The sequence below is a fragment of the Staurois parvus genome, unplaced genomic scaffold (assembly GCF_062004578.1).
Source record: "Staurois parvus isolate SC_StPar_1 unplaced genomic scaffold, SC_StPar_1.0 ptg000743l, whole genome shotgun sequence".
Classification (NCBI taxonomy): domain Eukaryota; kingdom Metazoa; phylum Chordata; class Amphibia; order Anura; family Ranidae; genus Staurois; species Staurois parvus.
In genome coordinates this window covers 220,028-242,577 of record NW_028318539.1, presented here as the reverse complement: position 1 = coordinate 242,577, position 22,550 = coordinate 220,028, and the positions used below count along the sequence as shown (strand labels likewise).

At 38.8% G+C, this 22,550-nt stretch overlaps 1 protein-coding gene across 2 annotated transcripts in view; it reads left to right on the top strand.

The window, feature by feature from the left end:
• LOC149445200 (tolloid-like protein 1) overlaps positions 1-22,550 on the top strand; it is a 204,234-nt gene that overhangs the window by 84,559 nt on the left and 97,125 nt on the right. For both annotated transcript variants that reach the window (XM_089654090.1, XM_089654091.1), the window contains exons 3-4: positions 19,981-20,061; positions 20,202-20,354. In XM_089654090.1, the coding sequence (XP_089510216.1) occupies positions 19,981-20,061; positions 20,202-20,354 (234 nt within the window). The remainder of the gene's footprint in view (positions 1-19,980; positions 20,062-20,201; positions 20,355-22,550) is intronic.

Sequence of the window (22,550 nt, the reverse complement as noted above, 5' to 3'; positions counted from 1 at the left end):
TGATGTCATTTTAGTTGCATTTGGGTAGTTACAACGTCCTTGTAGGATTTGATTCTGAATACAATTCCAAATGTACACTATAGTCCCTAAACCCCTTTACAGCATTGGGGGTTGAATAATTTTGGTCACAACTGTAGCTGCACAGGTGAAACTCGCAAAATTAGAATATCTTGCAAAAGTTCATTTATTTCAGTAATGCAACTTAAAAGGTGAAACTAATATACGAGATAGACTCATTACATGCAAAGCAAGATAGTTCAAGCTGTGATTTGTCATAATTGTGATGATTATGGCTTACAGCTCATGAAAACCCCAAATCCACAATCTCAGAAAATTAGAATATTACATGCAATCAATAAAACAAGGATTGTACATATAACAATATCAGACCTCTGAAAAGTATAAGCATGCATATCTACTCAGTACTTGGTTTGGGCCCCTTTTGCAGCAATTACTGCCACAATGCGGCGTGGCATGGAAACTATCAGCCTGTGGCACTGCTAAGGTGTTATGGAAGACCAGGATGCTTCAATAGCGGCCTTCAGATCTTCTGCATTGTTTGGTCTCATGTCTTTCATCTTTCTCTTGGCAATCCCCCTTAGATTCTCTATGGGGTTCAGGTCAGGCGAGTTTGCTGGCCAATCAAGCACAGTAATCCCACGGTCATTGAACCAGGTTTTGGTGCTTTTGGCAGTGTGGGCAGGTGCCCAGTCCTGCTGGAAATGAAGTCAGCATCCCCATAAAGCTTGTTTGCGGAAGGAAGCATGAAGTGCTCCAAAATCTCCTGGTAGACGGCTGCATTGACCCTGGACTTAATGAAGCACAGTGGACCAACACCAGCAGATGACATGGCTCCCCAAATCAACACAGACTGTGGAAACTTCACACTGGACTTCAATCATCTTGCAGTGTGTGCCTCTCCATTCTTCCTCCATACTCTGGGTCCTTTGTTTCCAAATGAGATGCAAATTTGCTCTCATCAGAAAAGAGGACTTTGGACCACTGAGCAACAGACCAGGTCTGTTTTTCTTTAGCCCAGGTAAGACGCTTCCGACGTTGTTTGTTGTTCCGGAGCGGCTTGACAAGAGGAATATGTCCAGGATCCATCTGTGTGTGGTGGCTTTTGATGCACTGACTCCAGCCTCAGTCCACTCCTTGTGAAAGTCCCCAACACTTTTGAATAGCCTTTTCATGACAATCCTCTCCAGGCTTCGGTCATCCCTGCTGCTTGTGCACCTTTTTCTTCCAGACTTTTCCCTTCCACATAACTTTCTATTAATATGCTTTGATACAGCACTTTGGGAACATCCAACTTCTTTTGCAATTACCTCTTGAGACTTTCCCTCCTTATGGAGGGGTCAATGATGGTTTTCTGCACAACTGTCAGGTCAGCAGTCTTTCCCATGATTGTGATTCCTACTGAACCAGACTGAGAGACCATTTAAAGGCTCAGGAATCCTTTGCAGGTGTTATGGCTTAATTACCTGATTAGAGTGGGACACTTTGAGCCTAGAATATTGCACCTTTTCACAATATTCTAATTTTCTGATATTTTCTGAGATTGTAGATTTGGGGTTTTCATGAGCTGTAAGCCATAATCATCACAATTATGACAAATCACAGCTTGAACTATCTTGCTTTGCATGCAATGAGTCTATCTCATATATTAGTTTCACCTTTTAAGTTGCATTACTGAAAATAATGAACTTTTGCACGATATTCTAATTTTTTGAGTTTCACCTGTATATCTAGCATGAGATTTGGTAACGACACTACTGTGCTCCTCGCTGCTATCTTTGCTGGAATATCTGACATGATGAAGAAAAAGCCCTGCCTCTACCAACATGGCCACCTCCTCACAGGGACACAGTGCAGAACAAGGCATGGTAGGTCAGTAATGGGCAAAGAGTAGCTGCAGGGAATCTTAAGGCAATGCTGCTGAGTAGTCCTTTGTCCCTTGCTCACCTTGTTTTGGCCACAGCTTTGAGTTCAGTTCCTTTTTCATTGTAAATACAGTTTTATGTATTGAAGTTCTAAAAATCTAAAATGCAGACTGCCTTTAATAACAACCGCCAAATTAAAAAGCAGGGTATTGCTTTAGAATGAACAGCTTTTAAATACACTACATTTAACACCTGAGACCATAAAACATTAATTTTTGTTACTCTGTCTACCCCTTTCACTATAGCTTGATGACAGCTTGGCTTATAGAAAAAAAAAATGATGCATCAGTGGAACATTTTTATTTTGTCCCTAATCTACTGTGATAATTGAGCAGAGTGTTGGTTGAAAGTCCTGTTTCCATAATTGTTTGAGATGTGCAGAGCCCATAAACAATGATGTTTTTTTACAAAATGGCTATTCTGCAGTTCTACTGCTTAGTTACATAGCTTAAAAGGTTCAAGGTTCATATGTAATGTAAATAATGAGCTATGCTTTTGGCTTTTTGTCTTTGCAAGTGATAAACCTTTTTTACATGTCTCCAAACCTGATTTCTTGTAAAAAGTGTACCGTATATATATTTTTTATTCCATAAGTCAAATTGAAGTCTTGTATTATAGGATCTGACTGAAAGACCGCAGAAAAGCCCTTTCTCTGAAATGTATTATAATCTTGTAATTTGTTAACAGAAATAACACAGCTGAAATATTATTTTAGCATGAATGTAAAGTAAATACCTGCCAGGCATACTACACATTCAGAAATATGCCAGCTATTTTGTAGTGCTAACAGACTGAGTAATGTGAATTATGTCAGCCATCCCACATTTTTCCCTCTCCATGGTCTGGCTGGGAATCATAGAAATTACAGCTCGAAAAGTGCAATGTCAAAGAGTGATACATAGATTTCATGCTTCACTCTATCCAACATGTTTGGAAAACAATTATATTCTCATTCCCAGCATACTGATCGTAATTGCTACATATGCTAATTATTTGACATGTTCCTGATGCATTTGACTGGTTTCCATGACTATATGTCATTGGAAAGAAATGCAGTCTTTTTGTAAATAATTTTGAACTTACGCATGTGCATATCTCTTTACTAATCTAAAATGTCCCTTTATAAAACAACTGTTAGAAAATACATATTATCTCATACTTAACAAAGCAGCCAAACTATTTGAGTGTCTAATAATTATTTGAAATACATATACGGTGAACACATATTACTGTATATATTGAAAGGGCTTTTTATTTCCAGTATAACGATAAAGAAAATCATGTAAGCCTATGATCTTATTCTGTCCTTTTGAAATATATTAGCACTTGGATAAAACAACTGTGTTTGAAAGGATGCTGCAATAGGAAGACTATTGCTATCTGTTTCCAGTAAACCAGTGGGCTGGCTATGAAAAAAACCCCTATGTGTCAATAGGGTCACCACACAAGTGTCCCCATTGGAAAATTTCCTCTCTGTTACTGCTCTGAAACCAACATTTGAATTTGGGAAAACTAAAAATAACTTTAAATCTAGGATAGGACTAGCTGCGTACTCTAAATAAAGGTACCTATATAAAATGTGATACACCCTCTAAACTAGTACTTACTATGTTAAAACAGATCTAGCCATCAAAATCTGGCCTATTCCTAAATAACGGTGGTGCCTTGGTAATTAAAATGAGCGTAGAGGCTGAAGGTTTTTTACCTTTATGCATTTTATGCATGAAGGTAGAAAAACCTCTGTACAGCAGCCTCCCCAGTCCCCCATAATACTCACCAAAGCCCCTCTCGATCCAGAGATGTGAACTGGAGTCTCGACAATCCCAGGACTTCCTCTCCTCAGTGGCTGAGACAGCAGCGGAAGCCATTGGCTCCCATTGCTGTCAAGCACAGCCAGTGAGCCAATGAAAAGAGAGAGTGGCAGAGCAAAGCCATGGCTACGTCTGTGAATGGACAAATGGAGCAGCAGGTGCCCCCATAGCAAGTACATTTTTATCCACATGTTTATTAATTTAAGGGGGAAGGAAAAGGTCTTCTAAAGTACCATGCCCTGCAATTCTGAAAGTAAGAGATTGCTGATATACCACAAAATGTGCTGCAAACTCTGTATCTGTATTCCATTCCATGTAAGAAGGCAAAAACAGTCTGTGTGTAGCAGCCCACCCAGCCCCCCCCCAACACTTACCTAAGCCCCCAGCAATGTCCATTAGAGACTCAGTTCTCTGGGGACTCTGAGGCAGCAGTTGGAGTCATTGGCTCCTGCTGCTGTCAAGTACAGTCAGTGTGCCAATCAGGAGAGGAAGGGGGCAGGGCCAAGCCACGGCTTTGTGTGTGAATGGGCACGCAGAGCTGCGGCTTGGGAATGTGCTTGCTCGGATGCCCCCATAGCAAACTGCGTGCTGTGCTAGCACTTGACAGGAGGGAGGGACCATTAGCACTGGCAGGGGGACCTGAGTAGAGGAGGATCCGGACTGCTCTGTGCAAAACTACTGCAGAGAGCAGGTAAGTGTGATGTGTTTTTGTTATTTATTTATTTTTTTAAATTTAGGCCTTTAATATCACTAAGTTCATACTAACGTAGTATAGTACTAGGTTTATACTAACCTAGTATATAGATAGTAATGCCAGTATCATTGTAAATGTTTAAGTAGTATCTTTTAAAACATTTTTTATTGTTTTTAATGACCAAATTAGCGCTGTGGCAGTTTTGTGTTACATGAAGAATTTATAGGCTTTAGTTTAGATTGGGCTACTATAATTTGCTATAAACAATCGCCATATTAAATGTGAATGCATAGGTGGTCACAGCCCAAACATCACACAACTCAACTTAAAGCCTAAATACCAAAAATATAAATGCAGACAACATTTTGAATTTAACAGTCCAGCATAGAACAGCTAGTTTATAACATTATACTTGTCAGTTACTGCATAGGATAGACATGTCCATGTATCATAGCAAAACATTTATTGCAAACAGAATGTACAAATTGGCAGGAGCCAGCAACATACTTCCCGTACTATGGTGACAGGTCTCACTGTACTGTATCTGTTAATAATCAGTATTGTCACCGTAAGACAAGAAGTGTGTTAGGGCTACAGAACACTTCACCCTTTGCTTGTCCCCATAACATAAGGAGGAGGTGTTCTGTAATCCTAACACACTTCCTGATAACATTACTGGAGATAACACTGAAGAATTCACAGGAAAGCACTGGATTTTTGATAGGATCAACTGGGTTTTTTTTTACTTTAACAGATATAACAAAACACTTTAAAGAGTATATTTAAAGAAGAACTCTAGGATAGGTAAAAAAAAAAACTTGTTAGTCGTAAAGGCTGAAGGATTTTTACCTTTTTTACTCCCCCATACACAAAACACTGAACAGTTAATAACATTTTCAAATTCCTTACCATTTAGGGGAAAAGTCTAATTAAATTTTCATGACCTCATCTCTGTAATTCAAAAGATAACAGCATCTGCTCTGCCAAGGAGGAGGTGTAACAGCATTGATTACATCATATCCTCTCCTCTCTCTCTACAATAAAAGGAAACTACAATTGCTATCAACCACAGGGAGTTGTAGTGAATGAGGGTGAGTACACTAGGCCTGTACATGTTGAATGTGTCTGAGAGTCTGAGAGTCCTGGTCCGCCAACCACTGCAAGTGGGGCTGAATTACATCACTGCTTCCTGTAGAAAGACCTACAGAAGTGATGTCCCAAGACCATTGTCTGGGGGAATAGGAGGCATAGCAACCACCCGTCTTACAAACAAGGAACCAAAGGGAATTATCGGTTTGATTTGAAGATGAATAGGTTTTCTGAGAGCAACTACTGAGTAAACCAAAAGAGGGATGACATGTTCAGTGAAGGTAGGAAATCAGCAGCAAGAACATGTAAAGAAGTTTTTGCCCAGACTTCTGCTTTAACAGAGAAAATTGAAGCACGTAAGAGATGTTCATTGTTCATGTATACATAAAGTACAAGTTAGAAAACACCAACATTGTTCCTGTTCTTGCTACAGTGCTGTTTGCATTTTGTTTATGTATGTATGTATGTATGCATCTATGTATTTATTTATGTATTACGTATGCATGTATTTTTGTATCAAACTTTTATATAAGATCTGCACAAGAGGCAACCAACCAACACACCAAGCATATAGGAAGACACTGTTCCCTTTGCCTGGAGGGTCACAGGAGTTCTTATCTCAAGAAATAATGGCCTGGTCAGTCTTGAAAGCCTTTTGGCCGACTATAAAAACTGATTACATATATTGATAGTAACCTTTCAGCCTTCAAGTATCCTTATAAGAACCTTTACTAACCCCTTAGTACTTTTAAACTTTTATGTAAAACTACCCCATCTTTTCCATATGAGATTTTGTGTTTGGTTAATACATTTTAATAAGGCATTCAATAATACCATCCAGAATTCCCAAAAATCTCTGTATAAATCTAACCACCAACACTCCACTCCGCTCCCTCTTTAGATTAGATGTCTTATGCCCCGTACCCACGTTAAGAAGATTGTACAAATATTTTGCGTAACCACTGATAGAACGATTTTCTCTTCGTTGATGAGCAGGATGTTTTAACCAATAACGATATTGTGAACGAAAAAATCCGGTTGAACAACAGTGAAAAATGTTGTCGTTTTGCATACGAACTACCGATTTTCTATGCGGTGGTATGAGGGTCATAGCGGTTTGCAGCATTTTACCACGTTTACCAGCATTTGAGCATTTTTACAGCTAAAACACTCCTCTAGAAACCCAGTTCTGTTTTTTTCCAGCCAAAAAACGCCCCTGACAAAAAACACTGATTAAAGCCTATGTGTACATGGACACATAGAATAGCATGCTGGGGAGTTTGCTGGCTGTACAAAAGAAGCACCAAAAGCCAAAAAGCAGCAGTAAAAACATTCAGTGTACATGAGACCTAATAGGCATTTAAAAACATAACAGACCATGAAAGGCTGCCAATTTAGAAGTTCACATAATTTCTTTAAGACCCTACAGCTCAAAAGGTTTATTCCCTATTCTTAGGGCTCATGTACATGGGGCGTTTGGAAAACTCTTCTGAAAGATGGAAACTGACTGCTGGAAAACGTATGTTAAAAAATGTCAGTTTAGCTGCGTTTGCATAACGAGTTTAGCCGCGTTTATGCACATTTGCGTTTAGAAGCGTTTTTAAAAGATAACCTCAGGAGACCTTCCCAAATGCCCAGAATGCACTGAAAAATAGTAAATTCACTAAAAAAGGCTACTAAAATACTGCATGAGTTATTTTATCAAGTCAAGTTGTATTTTAGTAGTGAAAATCATGAATTAATGTTTCAGCTGTCAGCGGAGTTCCCACTGACAACTGAATGTAAAAGAAAGAATTGCCGGCAATTAAAAAAATAATAAAAAAACTTCCATCCATACCAAGCCCTTCGGGTCTGGTATGGATCTTGGGGGGAAGCCCCATGCCAAAATTAAAAAAAAAACGGCGTGGGGTTTCCCCCAAAATCCATACAAAACCCTTATCCAAGCATGCAGCCTGGCAGGTCAGGAAAGGGGGGGGGGCAAGCGAGCGTGAGCACCCCCCTCCTGAACCATGCTAGACCAAATGCCCTCAATACTGGGGGGTGCTTTGGGGTAGGGGAACTTTACCCCCCCAAAGCACCTTGTCCCCATGTTGATGGGGACAAGGGCCTCTTCCCCACAACCCTGGGCTGTGGTTGTGGGTGTCTGCGGCGAGGGGCTTATCGGAATCTGGAAGCCCCCTTTAGCAAGGGGTCCCTCAGATCCTGCCCCCCCCACGTGAATGAATATGGGGTACATGGTACCACTACCCATTCACAAAAAAAAAGCTGTAGTGTGAAAAAAAGACAGAAGTCATTCTTTGACAAGACCTTTAATAAAAGAATGTCCCCCCGAAGCAGATCCAACATCAATCACGATGTCACGATGTCTACCGCCGCCACTCTGCTCAGAAGCTGGTTTGACAGTTCTTAAATATGTAAGGGGCAGGGTCACCCGGTGACATCACCAATGCGACCCCGCCCCCATGTGACATCATCGACCGGGTCATGCTGGTCACTGACGTCACATGGGGTGGGGTCAATCCCCTAACTATCAATTTTTGTGGACAGCGTGGTCTATAAATGGAAGATGAAAAGTAACAGACTTACTGTCCAGATCATCAGGGGAAAATAAAGGAAAAAAGACTATAAAAAAAGAAAACTAATTTAGCCACCACATCTAAGAATTTGTAAACTGCCAAATATTGCATTTTTGCTTTTGGGTTTAGGTATACTTTAACCACCTCCCGTCCAGCCGTTGTATATAAAGGGCCGGACGGTGGCAGTGCAGGGTTGGGTGGCCGTTTATAAACGGTTTCCCCACACCCTGCTTGTGCGCTCCCTGGGAGCACGCAGCACCGCGATCCGGTGCTCGCTGTGTCCTCCGGACACAGTGGAACACTGATTGTCGAAGTCCCGATCATGTGATCACTGATTGGCCGATCAGTGATCACATACAGAGTAGTAAGCAAGATGTCACTTCTGACATCATTGCTTACTACATGTGAAATCTGTGAATGATCACAGAGGTCACATGGTACAAGGCTATTCACAACAGCCTTGTACCACGTGACAAGCTGTGACCAGTCACAGCTCACACAGTAGTTCTCAATGGCTGCCAGAATGCAGCCAGAGAGAAGGAGAAAGTATTGCTTTTACAGCCTTTATGGGTGTAAAAGCAATCAGTGTAAAAAAAAAAAAAACTTCATCACCCCCCACAAGTAGTACAGTGTCACCATGGTGACACTGTACTGCTAGGGTGAGAGTGTGTAAAAAAATAAATCAATAAATAAATAATATATAAAAATGTAAAAAAAATGTTTAAAAATTATCATTTTTGGTTATAAACTAATTTGGGTTATTTTTTTTTTAATAAAAAGATAACGAAATACATTTTGGCCAAGATGTATGAAGAAATACTATTTATTTGCAAAATTTTATAAGAAAAACACTTTTTTTTCAAATTTTTTTGACTTTTTCATTTACAAAAAAAATAAAAATCCCAGTGGTGAATAAATACCACCAAAATAAAGCTTTATTTTTATCTAAAAGAAATGCTAAAAAATCATATGGGTACAGTGTTGCATGACCGTGCAATTGTCGTTCAAAGTGTGATAGCACTGAAAGCTGAAAATTGGCCTGGACAGGAAGGGGGTAAAAGTGTCCGGACTTGAAGTGGTTAATAACACAATTTAAAATGTTTTTTTTGTTGGAATTAAATAACATTATGGAGGTTTGCTATTTATAACTAGGTAATTTTAACTTATAGCAAGGCAACTTTGGCTAATAATATGATTGCTCTGTACATTGTTATGCCTGTATATGCTTTACTTCTTGGTTTTTACCTACCTTTTGTTTTACTTTTGTACTTTATATGACACTAGCCTAAGAGAATGAAAGCCTTGATTAGCATGCTCTCTTCTTGGTCAAAACAAAACAAAAAATGCAGCTAATAAAAAGGAACTGGGTTTAGTCTGCTTGAAAGACAAAACGTTTGCATTTGCTGGTTTAATTAACAGGTATGTTCAATGTGTCTGTCTTTATTCAGAAACCCCATTGGTGGTTACATTTGGGGCAGCATGTCTGTGTTGTGGTTCTAATAAAGAATTAATATAGGAAGCAAGTCATGGACTAACTTTGGTTTTCCAAGCTGTCATTGGTTAAGTTGTTTATTAACTTAGTGTAAAAAGGAAACCTAATCACAATAGTTCATATTCAAACAGTTGTTATTGCCCATTAGAACAACCCCACACATCCTAATTGTTAACATTCTGTGGCTGTGAAGAACCAACCTTACAGGTTCATAATGAGCCAATGTTTTGCTACAACATGACAACCTGTCAGGCAAAGTTCTTAGAGAAATTATTGCCATGGTTGCTACTTAGCTCAACTCTTCCATCAAGCCTATGGTAAATGAGGCCAACCATAACCACCCATTCATTAATGCCGAAAAAAAACACCACTGGAAGACTTTTTGCCTGGTATCTTACTGATGTCTGTAGACGTGCATAGGTTTTATGGCTGAAATAATCTTTCACATACCAGTTACTTATTTAAATCAAATCCTGTTGCTTATTTTAATGTCATGTAATAACATATGCTTGAAGCTGTATAATTTTTTATTATACGTGTTAAACAGAAAAGACAGAGGGAGGTATTGAATAAATACTGACACCCTCCACATGTGCATATACACTTTAACAATTACAGCCTTGTCTAGCCTCATTTTCTACCAGAGCTCATTGTATATTATATTAGTTTGTAAAAAACAAAGCACATGTTGACTTATAATTGATCCCTTTGGATCAGGAGTAAGTAACCTTTGGGCTCATTTGCACCATATGTGTTGTTGTAAAATTTACATTGTTTTCAGTAAAGTCTGTAGAGTACAGTAGTGTATTTAAAATAAATAAATGAGGCCCTGTATGCTGAATTTGGGTGTATTGGGCTAAAGCTAGTCATTTGCATGGGCTTTGAATGATTTGAGCTAGGCTTTGAATGATTTAAAAAATAATTTGCATGACACTTCAAAGCAATCTTTGTTAATCTTACAAGCTGGTTGAAAATAGCCTTTCACAGGCTAGAAATCTGTTTGCAATACACTGAAATGAACATTTTAAATTTGACATTTTGAATTTTGACATTTCTGTGGTTTGGCATCCAAACGTCTTTTGAAGTGCGACGAACAATGCTCGAATCAAACCCAGGTCAGATCATCCCTTGTCAAGATGGGTTTATCTCGTTTTCTTTTCTCTCTTCCTGGAAGTAAACAGTTATCCACTCCCTCACTCATGAGACTGGTTCATAATCACAGACAGTTTCTCATGTTTCATGAATTCTCTTCATCAGTTTTCTAAAAAAACTATCTTCTCTGATCTTCATCTGAAGGCTGCAATATTTTTTTTCTCCTTTGGAAAAATGTAAATCTGAATGAGTGACTCTTGGACTGGATAACTGACTGTCCACTTTAATCATTGTTCAGGGTATATTTTTTGTCCAATTCATTTCCTTTTGTTCTCTCAACTATTGCTGTCAGATACATCCAACTGTTGTTCCATACCTATTACAGTGGGGATGGGGGTAATACATGTGAGTGTGTCTTTTTCCTTACACAGAACATCCTTCTTTTATCAATCCTGTTCTTCCTTGTAAGGTCAGTTACCTAGTCACAAGGGGTATTCCGGCAGTAGCTTAATGCAACTTTATACACTTTTTGTGGGACCTAATCATCGGAAGATTGATCCTCTTCCTACCCTCTACCTCTACCTAATTGTCCCAGGTGATAAGTTGAGTACTACCACATCCCTTATACAACCTTTGGACATGAGCTGAAAGGTCTTCTCACCTTTCTGGTCCTTAGGCCCTTTTAGCCAATTTATCCCTCATTAGCCAGCCTGCCCTTTTATATGGATGCAGCATATTTCCTAACCCTATGCCTGAAGACATTTGGGATTACTACTCATCTCTAATCCTTATATTCTCCATGCAAATATCTTATTATTGGAGCTGTTTTACTCATTCATATCACTTGAGAGAATTCTTCTGTGTCAGATACATTCTGTATTTTAAGGACGTTCCTTTCCTTGAACCTAAGGATTAAGGGTGTTCCAGCTGTTAACTGATTACTTGTTTTATCCAAATATACCTGATCTATTTATCTTTCCTTTCCCTGAAGTCAAGGGTTAAAGTATAACTAAAGGAAAAACATTTTTTTTAGTTTTGTAGAGAGGGATTAGAACACCCATTAATTTTTTATTGCTGTCTGTGGCCCTGTTAAGATTCACCCACTCTCTTTGTTACCATTATCATTGAAAATGAAAGCAAAAGAAAACTCCAACTTTTCCGCTGTCCCCAGAACCAGAATGGTTGTATGGTTTTTATACATCAAATATGGACTTATACTATGAGATGTCCTTTGATGGGTTTTTTTAACATGGATTTTCTGATGAGGAATTGGAGAAGAAGCCAGTAAAGTACACTTACAGAGGATTTTGGGTTGATATTAAAACGCATTTGACCTATATTCCTTATAGGTCAAAATGGGAGGTGAGCGTGCACTCTAGCTGGTGGAGGAATTTTAAAGCCACGTGTGAAATACAGTTGTGACCAAAATTATTCAACCCCCAATGCTGTAAAGGGGTTTAGGGACTATAGTGTACATTTGGAATTGTATTCAGAATCAAATCCTACAAGGACGTTGTAACTACCCAAATGCAACTAAAATGACATCAATTGTTTATGTAATACAGTAGTAAATGGTTCTTATGTGGTTTCTTCATTGCCACAATTATTCAACCCCTTAAAGACTACCACTCTGAAGAACAGAGGTTCATACAGGTGCTTTCCATCAGGTATTGAAAACACCTGTGGATGTCACCGAGCAGCAATCAAGCATAATAAGCACCAATTAGGCAGCTTTAAAATGACTGTGATACTCAGCTCCTTCTAGACATTTACTGGTGTGGTTACAAACATGGTGAAGGCAAGAGAATGGTCCAGGAAGACAAGAGAAGAGGTGATTTCTCTTCACAGGAAGGGCAATGGCTATAAGAAGATTGCAAAGATGTTAAACATACCAAGAGACACCTTAGGAAGCATCATTCGCAAATTCAAGGCAAAGGGCACTGTTGAAACGCTACCTGGTCGTGGCAGAAAGAAGATGCTGACTTCGACTGCTGTGCGCTACCTGAAGCGTAGAGTGGAGAGAAGTCCCCGTGTGACTGCTGAGGAACTGAGAAAAGATTTGTCAGATGTGGGTACAGAAGTTTCAGCCCAGACAATAAGACGCACACTGCGTAATGAAGGCCTCCGTGCCAGAACTCCCAGGCGTACCCCCTTGCTGTCTCCAAAGAATAAGAAGAGTATGCCAAAAGCCATGTGGACAAACCACAAAAGTTGTGGGATAGTGTTCTGTGGACTGATGAAACAAAATTAGAACTGTTTGGGCCCATGGATCAACGCTATGTTTGGAGGAGGAAGAACAAGGCCTTTGATGAAAAGAACACCTTGCCTACTGTGAAGCATGGTGGAGGGTCAATCATGCTTTGGGGCTGTTTTGCTTCTGCAGGTACAGGGAAGCTTCAGCGTGTGCAAGGTACCATGAATTCTCTTCAGTACCAGGAGATATTGGATGGAAACGTGATGCAGTCCGTCACACACCTGAGGCTTGGGAGACGTTGGACCTTTCAACAGGACAATGATCCCAAGCATACCTCCAAGTCCACTAGAGCATGGTTGCAGAGGAAAGGCTGGAACATTTTGGAGTGGCCATCGCAGTCACCAGACTTAAATCCGATTGAGAACCTCTGGTGGGACTTAAAGAAAGCAGTTGCAGTGCGCAAGCCTAAGAATGTGACTGAACTGGAGGCCTTTGCCCATGAAGAATGGGCGAAGATACCCGTAGATCGCTGCAAGACACTTGTGTCAAGCTATGCTTCACGTTTAAAAGCTGTTATAACTGTAAAAGGATGCTGTACTAAGTACTAAGATTGAATGTCACTTGGGGGTTGAATAAAACTGATAATGCTGTGAGCACAGAAAAGACATTTGTGGTTATTTCATTATAACTGTTATGTTATATTTGTCTGACCTACAAGTGCCTCTTTAATGTAAATGTAAGCAAGATGACTGAATGATCAAAAGCAATGTCAAACTGGCCAAAACACTCAATTTCAGTGGGGGTTGAATAATTTTGGTCACAACTGTATATGCTGATTTGAAGATTTTCTGCATTACAGATCTCGATTTTTCTACATTTACAGGCTTTTATTCACAGACTGTCACTGTGTTGAGGGCCCAGCCGGGTGTTTATTTAAATTAACCCCTTAATGCCTAAGGATAAAACAAATCTTAAAGCCTGAGCACAATTTTGCAACTTTGACATGTCCATCCAGGTGGATTATACCTTGTTTTTTTCAGGACAAATTGGGCTTTCATTTGGTGGTAAATGGCAATGGATATCTTATGATTTTTTTTATTATCAAAGGAAAACTGACCCAAAATAGTAAAAAAAAAAACATTTTTTTAATTTAGTTGTATATTTCTTGCTACTACCATATCCAACCACCAAAGAACAACCCAAAATAATTTTATCCTGCTCCTGATGATTGCAACGATACAACATATGTTTATGATAGTTGTTGTTTGTACCCTTAGTACGACCAGAAACAATAGTGCACATTTTGCTGTTTTTTATCCTGTCACTAACTGACACAGATACTAATAAAAAAAATATTGACCCTTTACCCTGACCTTGACCTTTGTCCCTGACCTTGACCCAAACACTAACCCTGGCACTGACCCAAATCAAACCTTAATCAAGGTATTTTTTATTTATTTATTTTATTTTTATTTTATATTTTTTCAAACACTTTTTTTTTCTCTCTGAAAAGACAGAGACAGATACAATGTGTCTCCTCCATTCAGTTACAAAACAAGGGGGGGCGGGCTTCACAGTGACTGATCACTGTGATATTCAATCAGAGGCTTTCACAGCGATCATGTGACCTGGAATCTGGAGTTCTGGGTCTCGATTGTTAGAATGGGACCCTGGGCTTTCACTGACATCGTGGTCTTTGTGCTGGGAGCATGCCGTGCGGCACGCTGCCAGCACAAAGGTAGGTGCGCAAATTAGCAGCCCCATGGAAAAAAAGCCCAGTCTAGTGTGGCTGCTAATTTGCGTACCCTCAGTGCCAAGGGTTTAATATTATTTAATGTTTTCTTTATATTTTGGGTGTTTTATTATATATATTATTATTATTATTTATGCCTTGATATATATTACTCAGATTATCTGTTTTCATATATGTTGAAGTTGTACACATTGTATTACCTTAGGGGCTCTGTCAGGTGTTTACTCTTTGCTTTATGGTTAGGCTTAGTGAGTAGTGTAACGCTATTTATTTATTTTTTTAGTGTTGTGGGAACGCAATTTTGTGTTTGCAACCACTCGTAATTTATCATATCAGGTTTGGCAGTGCAAGAGGATTTTTTATTTATTTATTCTAGCTGTATGTTTTCTAGTGCTGGTTAGGAAATAGGGGTCATTCTGTATTCCTACTATGGGCAACCCAGATATTTTTTTTACTTCACGGTCCAATTGAAAGTGTGTGCTGTTACATATAGAAATCAATTACATCTGATTGCAGTTCTATTTTTGACAGGCAGGTCTATTATAAATGGCCAGGTGGCAGATCTATGCCAATTGAATTGAATTTAATCATACTGCTCAAAGAGTATATATGTCTTGTAGCTCTGCTGATTTCAGCTAGCAATTTAATAAAATCTCATGAGTGAAATATGATTTATAATTGGTTGATATGGGTTACTGCAAAGGTTTTGACCTACCCCCATCCCCATACACATAAAAAAAGCCACGATGTGCAGTGGCCCTTCACAGCACTTTATGCATTAAGTAAGATGTGCTGAAGGAACAGCTGGATTAACATAGACCACACATTCCCTCATAAATGCCATCTCTTCCATTCCACAAATAAGCATATAATAAAGTCAAAGCCTTTATGGTTTATAAAACAAATGTAACCTTGGATGACTTCCGCACTTCTACCACCAAGAATGCACTAGTTCTTTTAGCAAAGAAACATGTCTGTGAACATTAATATTTTGGAGTCATTAGAGGTTCTCATGAGACCGGACACATACTTTCCCAAAATTAACAGCGTTGTAGGCTGTTATTCTATTGAATTATCTCTATTAGATTGATTGACAGGCGAGACATTAATTCACAGGTTTCACATTTCAGTGCTGCAAAACACTGTGGAGCAGTGATTGGCCTGGAATATTTGCAATGAAAACAGCACCCATAAAAGGTATAAAATATGTCTTAGGAATCCTATTTGCGAGGGTGAGAAAATGACTTCATTTATAAAATAAACTTGATCTGAATTTATTTTTGAGAATGCTAGTTAATGAGCTTAAGTGACAGAAATATTAAGGGGGCAGCTATATTACCTGTTTTGTTGCACTTTTCTTGTAATCTGGGGTGGGGTGTAGTCAATTATAGTGATGTATAGGATGTACATCATATTCATGCAACAAAAAAGGTCTTTCTTAGAGAGACATTGCTGAATTTGGCATGAAAAACAGTCCACATTTGTGTACAGCCATGCTTAGCCTAACTCACTTTTAAAGGGATGCATAAGTGTTTTTCTGACTCGGGGCAGCTAGAATACATGTTTGCCTGTTCATATTGAGGGCTGAAAAAAGCAAAAGAGAATGTTTAGTACATATTTAAAAAAAAATACAATTTGTGGAAAAAAAACATAATTGAAAAAGAGTTCAAACCCCTATATGTAGAGTCAGCAATTACCATTCACTGCACTATTTACTTATACTTCCGTGTAAGTATGCATAGACCTAAGATAATCTTCCGATGGCCGGTACTCCAGGGGGTTCCAGTTCTTTAATCAATTATACGCTAATCACCAACTAAACTCCTTTCAAGATATACAGCAGGAATTTGCTATCCCCTCTCATAGGTTTTTCCAATACCTCCAACTTCGTCCATGCCAATTGTGGACCAGTTAGCTACTATTAAAGATAGTAAAGGCATCATTTCTTCCATGTATAAATAATTGCTGGATAGTTCCCTTGGTAAACAGCAGCTCCCTGGTAGGAAAGGATGGGCTAAAGATATTGCTGCTGTAGATGGGGATGTATGGCAGATCGTGTTAGAACAGGTTCTACTAGTGTCCCTTTCACCAATACAATGACTATCACAACTCTTCGTCATACATAGGGCGTGTAGAATGCCACATAAGCAATACTAATGACACTGTAAAGAAAGTCTGGATTGCCCCAGATGTGAAGGATCCCCTGCGGATCTGTTGCACATGCTTTGGAATATTACTGCTACTATTAACATGGCATTCCAGACTGTTTTACAGTATGACCCATTGACATGTATACTGAGATTCTTGGATGAGGAAGTATATAAGTTTAAAGAAAGACAGATTTTGCTGCAACGGGACACTCCTTACAAATTTGACAAACTATGGGACCCATGACTGCAGATTCCAGGACTAGCCCCTCTTAGCATTAGTGACCATGCAGATTCTACAATATTACGTTTATTGACGTTGATGTTTATTTTAGAATGACTGGGGTATAGTACTGGTGGATATAGATGGCTGGGGCGCATAGTGGGTAGACACGCTTTAGTTGAGAAGTGCTTGTTACTTGTACTGGACAGAGTGGTGGTGATGCTTCCTTGTCATCCTTGTTTGGCACGTAAAAACCCTTCTTGCTTCCTCTCACATCTGTGTGCATAGTGGGAACTGGGTTGCACTGAATATGTTCTGTGGTGATTGATGCATAGCTACTGACCTGTATGTATTTATGATGTTTTGTTATTTATTTTATTTATTTCAGGTACTTATATAGCGCCGTCAATTTATGCAGCGCTTTACACACATATATATATTTTGTACATTCACATCAGTCCCTAACCCTCAAGGGGCGTACAACCTAAGGTCCCTAACTCACATTCATACATACACATATTAGGGCCAATTTAGACAGGATCCAATTAACCTACCAGCATGTCTTTGGAGTGTGAGAGGAAACCGGAGTACCCGGAGGAAACCCACGCAGGCACAGGGAGAACATGCAAACTCCAGGCAGGTAGTGCTTGGTTGAGATTTGAACCAACGATCCTAGTACTGCCAGGCGGAAGCGCTAACCATTTAGCCACTGTGCTGCCCATATTTCTTTACATATACTTAAATGTATAGGAATTGCTACTCTAGGTGCCTGTTCCCAGGGAAAACATGACTGCTACTTATTTATTGTAGTTTGTTTTCTTTCCTCTGTTTTTTTTCTAATTGTTTTTTGTAAAACTGCAAAACCTTGAATAAAAAGCACCTGAAAAAAAAAAGATTATCCTCCTATTATGTTATCAGACTATTGCATGTCTATGGTTACAAAGCAGCTGTGGATATAGGTTCCATGATGCCTAACACAAAATTTTTTTATGGTGCCCCATTACATTGGAAAAGGTCATTCTTTCTCTCCCTGACACAACAAAATGTCCTTGAGAATGGAATGCTTTACTGGTTTCCCATATCCTTATTGCTTTTTTAAACTGAAATAATACTATGTTGCCACAGTGATGCAAAGGTTCTAGATTTATTTAGTTAATTATATGCTGTGATTTGGAAAAAAAAAAGATTTACCAGTGTATTTAAGAGGCTCCTGCTCCTTTTCTCTGCTCATATTTTGCTTTTTACTTGAGCCATCCAAATAAGGCTAGAGGCGCCTTGGTACACCACCTGTTTAATCTTTGCACCAGTTTCCTAAGTCTGAATGAGACTTCACATTTTAGAATAAGAAATTTACCATACTGTGGCTGAAGGAGTTAAGAACCTTCACAAAATATTGTTGAAATATTCACTTCAATTATCCAGTTATGTAAAATGCTAATTCCTGTTTATTTATTTTATCTGGACATGATCAGATAATTGAATTGAGTATTCTCACAATTTAATTTGTGCACATTTGCAGATCCCTTAGTGAATCGGTTTCACTGTGTTTGCCCTCCTCAATTTTAGTTGATGCAATGCATGCAAATGAACACTTGGATTATAAACCCATATAAAATGTAACCCTTCTACATCAAGTCAATGTATGTTAACACCAAAGCCTGCATTAATTTTGACATGTAGATAAACAACCATTTGAGCTGTGTATAATTACATTTCCACTGTTCCCAGGTGAGGTATACTATATTTGTATAGTATATACAAATACACTATGGGGGAGATTTTCTGAAACTGGAGCACTCAGAATCTGGTGCAGCTCTGCATGGTAGCCAGTCAGCTTTTACCTTTTTAGCTTGTTCAATTAAGCTTTGATAATAAAACCTGGAAGATGATTGATTATTATGCAGAGCTGCACCGGATTTTGCACACTCTAGTTTTAGTATATTTACCACTATGAAACTATAATTTAACAGATCAAGGTTTTTCTTTTCTTACCAATTTCTTCACAGGTAGATAGTAATATATAACATTGGTTTACAAGGCATTGCTTAGTATTGCTACATGTTATCTCTGGTCACTGCTTTTAACAAAATTACAGGATTGTACTGTGACTGCTGGCATACATTTTTGCCTTTGGAAGGGCTGAGAGCAGAAAGAGAGGTCTCCAAAATGTAAAGAAACTACTCACAACTTCTGGATTACTTTATGATAATGAGCAAAGCTTGTTATTTTATAACTGTTGTCCCCTGGCTCTTGGCTAGGTAAATGGATAACAGTGCGCTAAATGTACTGGATGTTTATTATGACCCATTTTCTTTGAACAAGGCTTTTGATTTATTGCACTTGTACAGTAAACATTTTCCTCTTTCTTTTTTTCCCACCCCCTTTGGTCATTAGCCCTTTTCAGCTTGTATCTGAGGCTCTGAGCTATTGATTATAAAGCTACACAGGAGAGCCTCTGAGATCCGATTACAACCCACCAGTGCTTGATAGCTGTGCTGTTCTAGTGTGATTAAAGGATGTGGTTTCTCAGATCCATTTCAAACCCAATAAAGGTTTTGAAAAAATGTTACTACGCTGCATTTTTGGGTGTTCTTTTTTTAGAAGGTGTAATTGCTTCTAGTTGGAAAAATTTCATTACCAGAAGATGAAAACAGTCAGCGGTATGCAATCTAGATGAAAGCAAAGCATCTGACTGCCAATCAATATGGCACAAAAGATGTGAAGGTCACACAGAGCAGAGACACTTTAGATAATAATTTGGTGATGTCATTGTCATGACTTGTCTGAAGAAGGGAAAAAAAGATCTTGGCATAGGCCCTGGAATTTAGATGAAAATGACTTCAGTTGAATGTGCTTTCCAAAGTCAGATGCAAACTTACTTCCTTATAAATTGGTAACATTGTTGGTGATCTTGTACTTGACCTGGCAGGGACAACACTCATGATTTTCTTTATTCCATTTTCAAGGTGGCCTTGAAGAGCATGATCTATCAAAAAAAAGAGGCGCACTCTATCAGCTTATAGAGAGGATAAGAAGATTTGGCTCTGGTATTTGAACTACTTATATATGCCTTTTAGATCACTGCAGTGGCATTTTTAAAGCTGCATAAATAGTGTCATTCACTATCATTTTATTAGGTTCTTGACCCGTGACAATAGATATAATAGTACTTTCCCTTTCAATGTAGGTTATGAGCGCTCTAATGCAACTAGTGAAAAGGTAGATCCAAAATCCTCAGGGAGAAGTGAGAAGAGACGAATTCCCAGAGCTGCTACATCACGCGCTGAAAGGATATGGCCTGGGGGAGTCATTCCATATGTTATTGGAGGCAACTTCACTGGTAAGATGCATTCCTGTATTACCACTCAGGAACTACACTACAGTGTTTTCTTTTTTTTGCGTGTAAACTTGTGCAACTAACTAGCTTCTGCAATGAGTGTCACCAATCTGATATTAAGCTCAGCCCATGAGGTCTTGGCTCTTCTGCCAGAGAAGAGTCTAGCGCTGCAGGCCTGGGCTACAGATTATACATCAATTCCTATAGGGCTCAAAGAAACAGTAAGCAGGGGATAAATAATAACCTTGACCCATGTTGTCTTGGTGTTGGAGCAGCGGTGTTTGTAAGAGAAGGTTTATACTGATTTAAGTTTGAAATGCCCTGTGAGTAAATGTTACAGAATAAGAAATATTAGCTGAAATATTAGTTGAAGCCAGAAAACTTCTGTTACAGTCAGTTAGTTTTCATCGGACTTGTTTTGACTGCCTGGTCTATTTCACTGCCAATAAAATGCTGTCATTTTGATACATATGGAAAACCCACTTTTTATGTGTGTCTTTCTTTGTGTATAATAAAAGTTGTAAAGTTATTATAGAATAAATGAAAATACAAATAGCCATCAAATTGAACCTTCCACAAACCTAATTAATTTTGGTTCAAAGGAAAGCAAGAGAACACCCCCTGAGTAATGATTCCCAATTTTACTCTTTAGGTTGAAAAACAATCTTAAAAAAAGCGGTTGGATCAATATCCTGGATCAAAATATTACCGTACTGTCTGTAGTAGTAGCTTTAAATTTGGAAACCACTAGTCATAAAAAAATCTTCCAAATCTGCTTTAAATTCCATTATTATCTCATGTGTTTGAAAAGCTAAAACACTCTTATCATAAATAACCTCTTTAAAATCTTGTTCCCTCTAGATACCACTGACATTCCATGAGAAAAAAAAATCTGGCAAATGTTTATACTGACTGTTGATATAAAAATACATATTATTTGATCATCTTTAAATCTCTTTTTCCCAAACTGAACCTGCCAAGTTTTCGAATCTCATTTTAAGTGAGACCCCCCTTTTTCTGCTAGATTGGTTGCTTGTCTTTGGCACTTCTCCAAAACTGTTGATATCCTTTGAACAGTGTGGCACCCAAAACTTTTGTTAATTTTCAAGATTTATCCTTTCTAATGATTTTTGTAAGGACAGTTCTATACTTCTGCATCTTTCATTGGCTCTTTTATGCATCACTATGATAACCAATAATTTCACTATGAAAATGGACAGTAAAATCCACAATGATGGACCATTTGGCGTGAGGATAACCACATTTTTTGGGACACGGGGTATATGAAGGACAGAGATGGCCAGAATAACATCAGTTATGAACAGTTAATTTTATAAATGAACGTTTCAGATATGCACTCTCAACTGTTAGACTCAACTGTCATGTTAGAAATGCACTGGTATTATTATTATTATTATTGTTATTATTATATAGGATTTATATAGTGCCAACAGTTTGCCCAGCGCTTTTCAATATAAAGGGAGACAATAAAACAACAATACAGTTCAATACAAGAGGGTTAGGAGGGCCCTGCTCCTGGGAACTTACAATCTGACAGGGAGGGGCTGGTGGTACAAAAGTTCATAGTTGTGGGAGATTAATTTATAGGAGGAATAAAACATTCTGTTATTAGCTGAAGGCAGGATAGACTTCCTTGAAGAGATAGGTTTTCAGAAATCGGCTAAAATTGGGCAGAGTAGGCGATAGTCCGATAGATTCGGGCAGAGAGTTCCAGAGGATGGGGGGGCTCTGGAAAAGTCATGGAGACGAGCATGGGAGGAGGAGACAAGGGAGCTAGAGAGCAGGAAGTCGTGGGAGGAGTGGAGAGGATGGTTTGGGAGATATTTGTAGACAAGATTTGTGATGTAATTTGGGGCAGAGTTATAAATGGCTTTATATGTTATTGTTAATGTTTTGAATTTTATCCGTTGGGCAATGGGAAGCCAGTGGAGGTATTGGCAGAGAGGGGTGGCAGATATGGAATGGTTAGTAAGGTGGATGAGTCTGACAGCAGCATCCATGATAGACTGCGATGAGGCTAATGAGGAGGGAGTTAGAATAGTCAAGGCGAGAGATAACCACGGAGTGAATAAGTTGCTTAGTGGTTTCAGAGGTTAAAAAGGGGTGTATCCTAGAGATGTGAAGTCTACAAGATTTGGACAGTGATTGGATTTGGGGCTGAAAGGACAGATGGGAGTC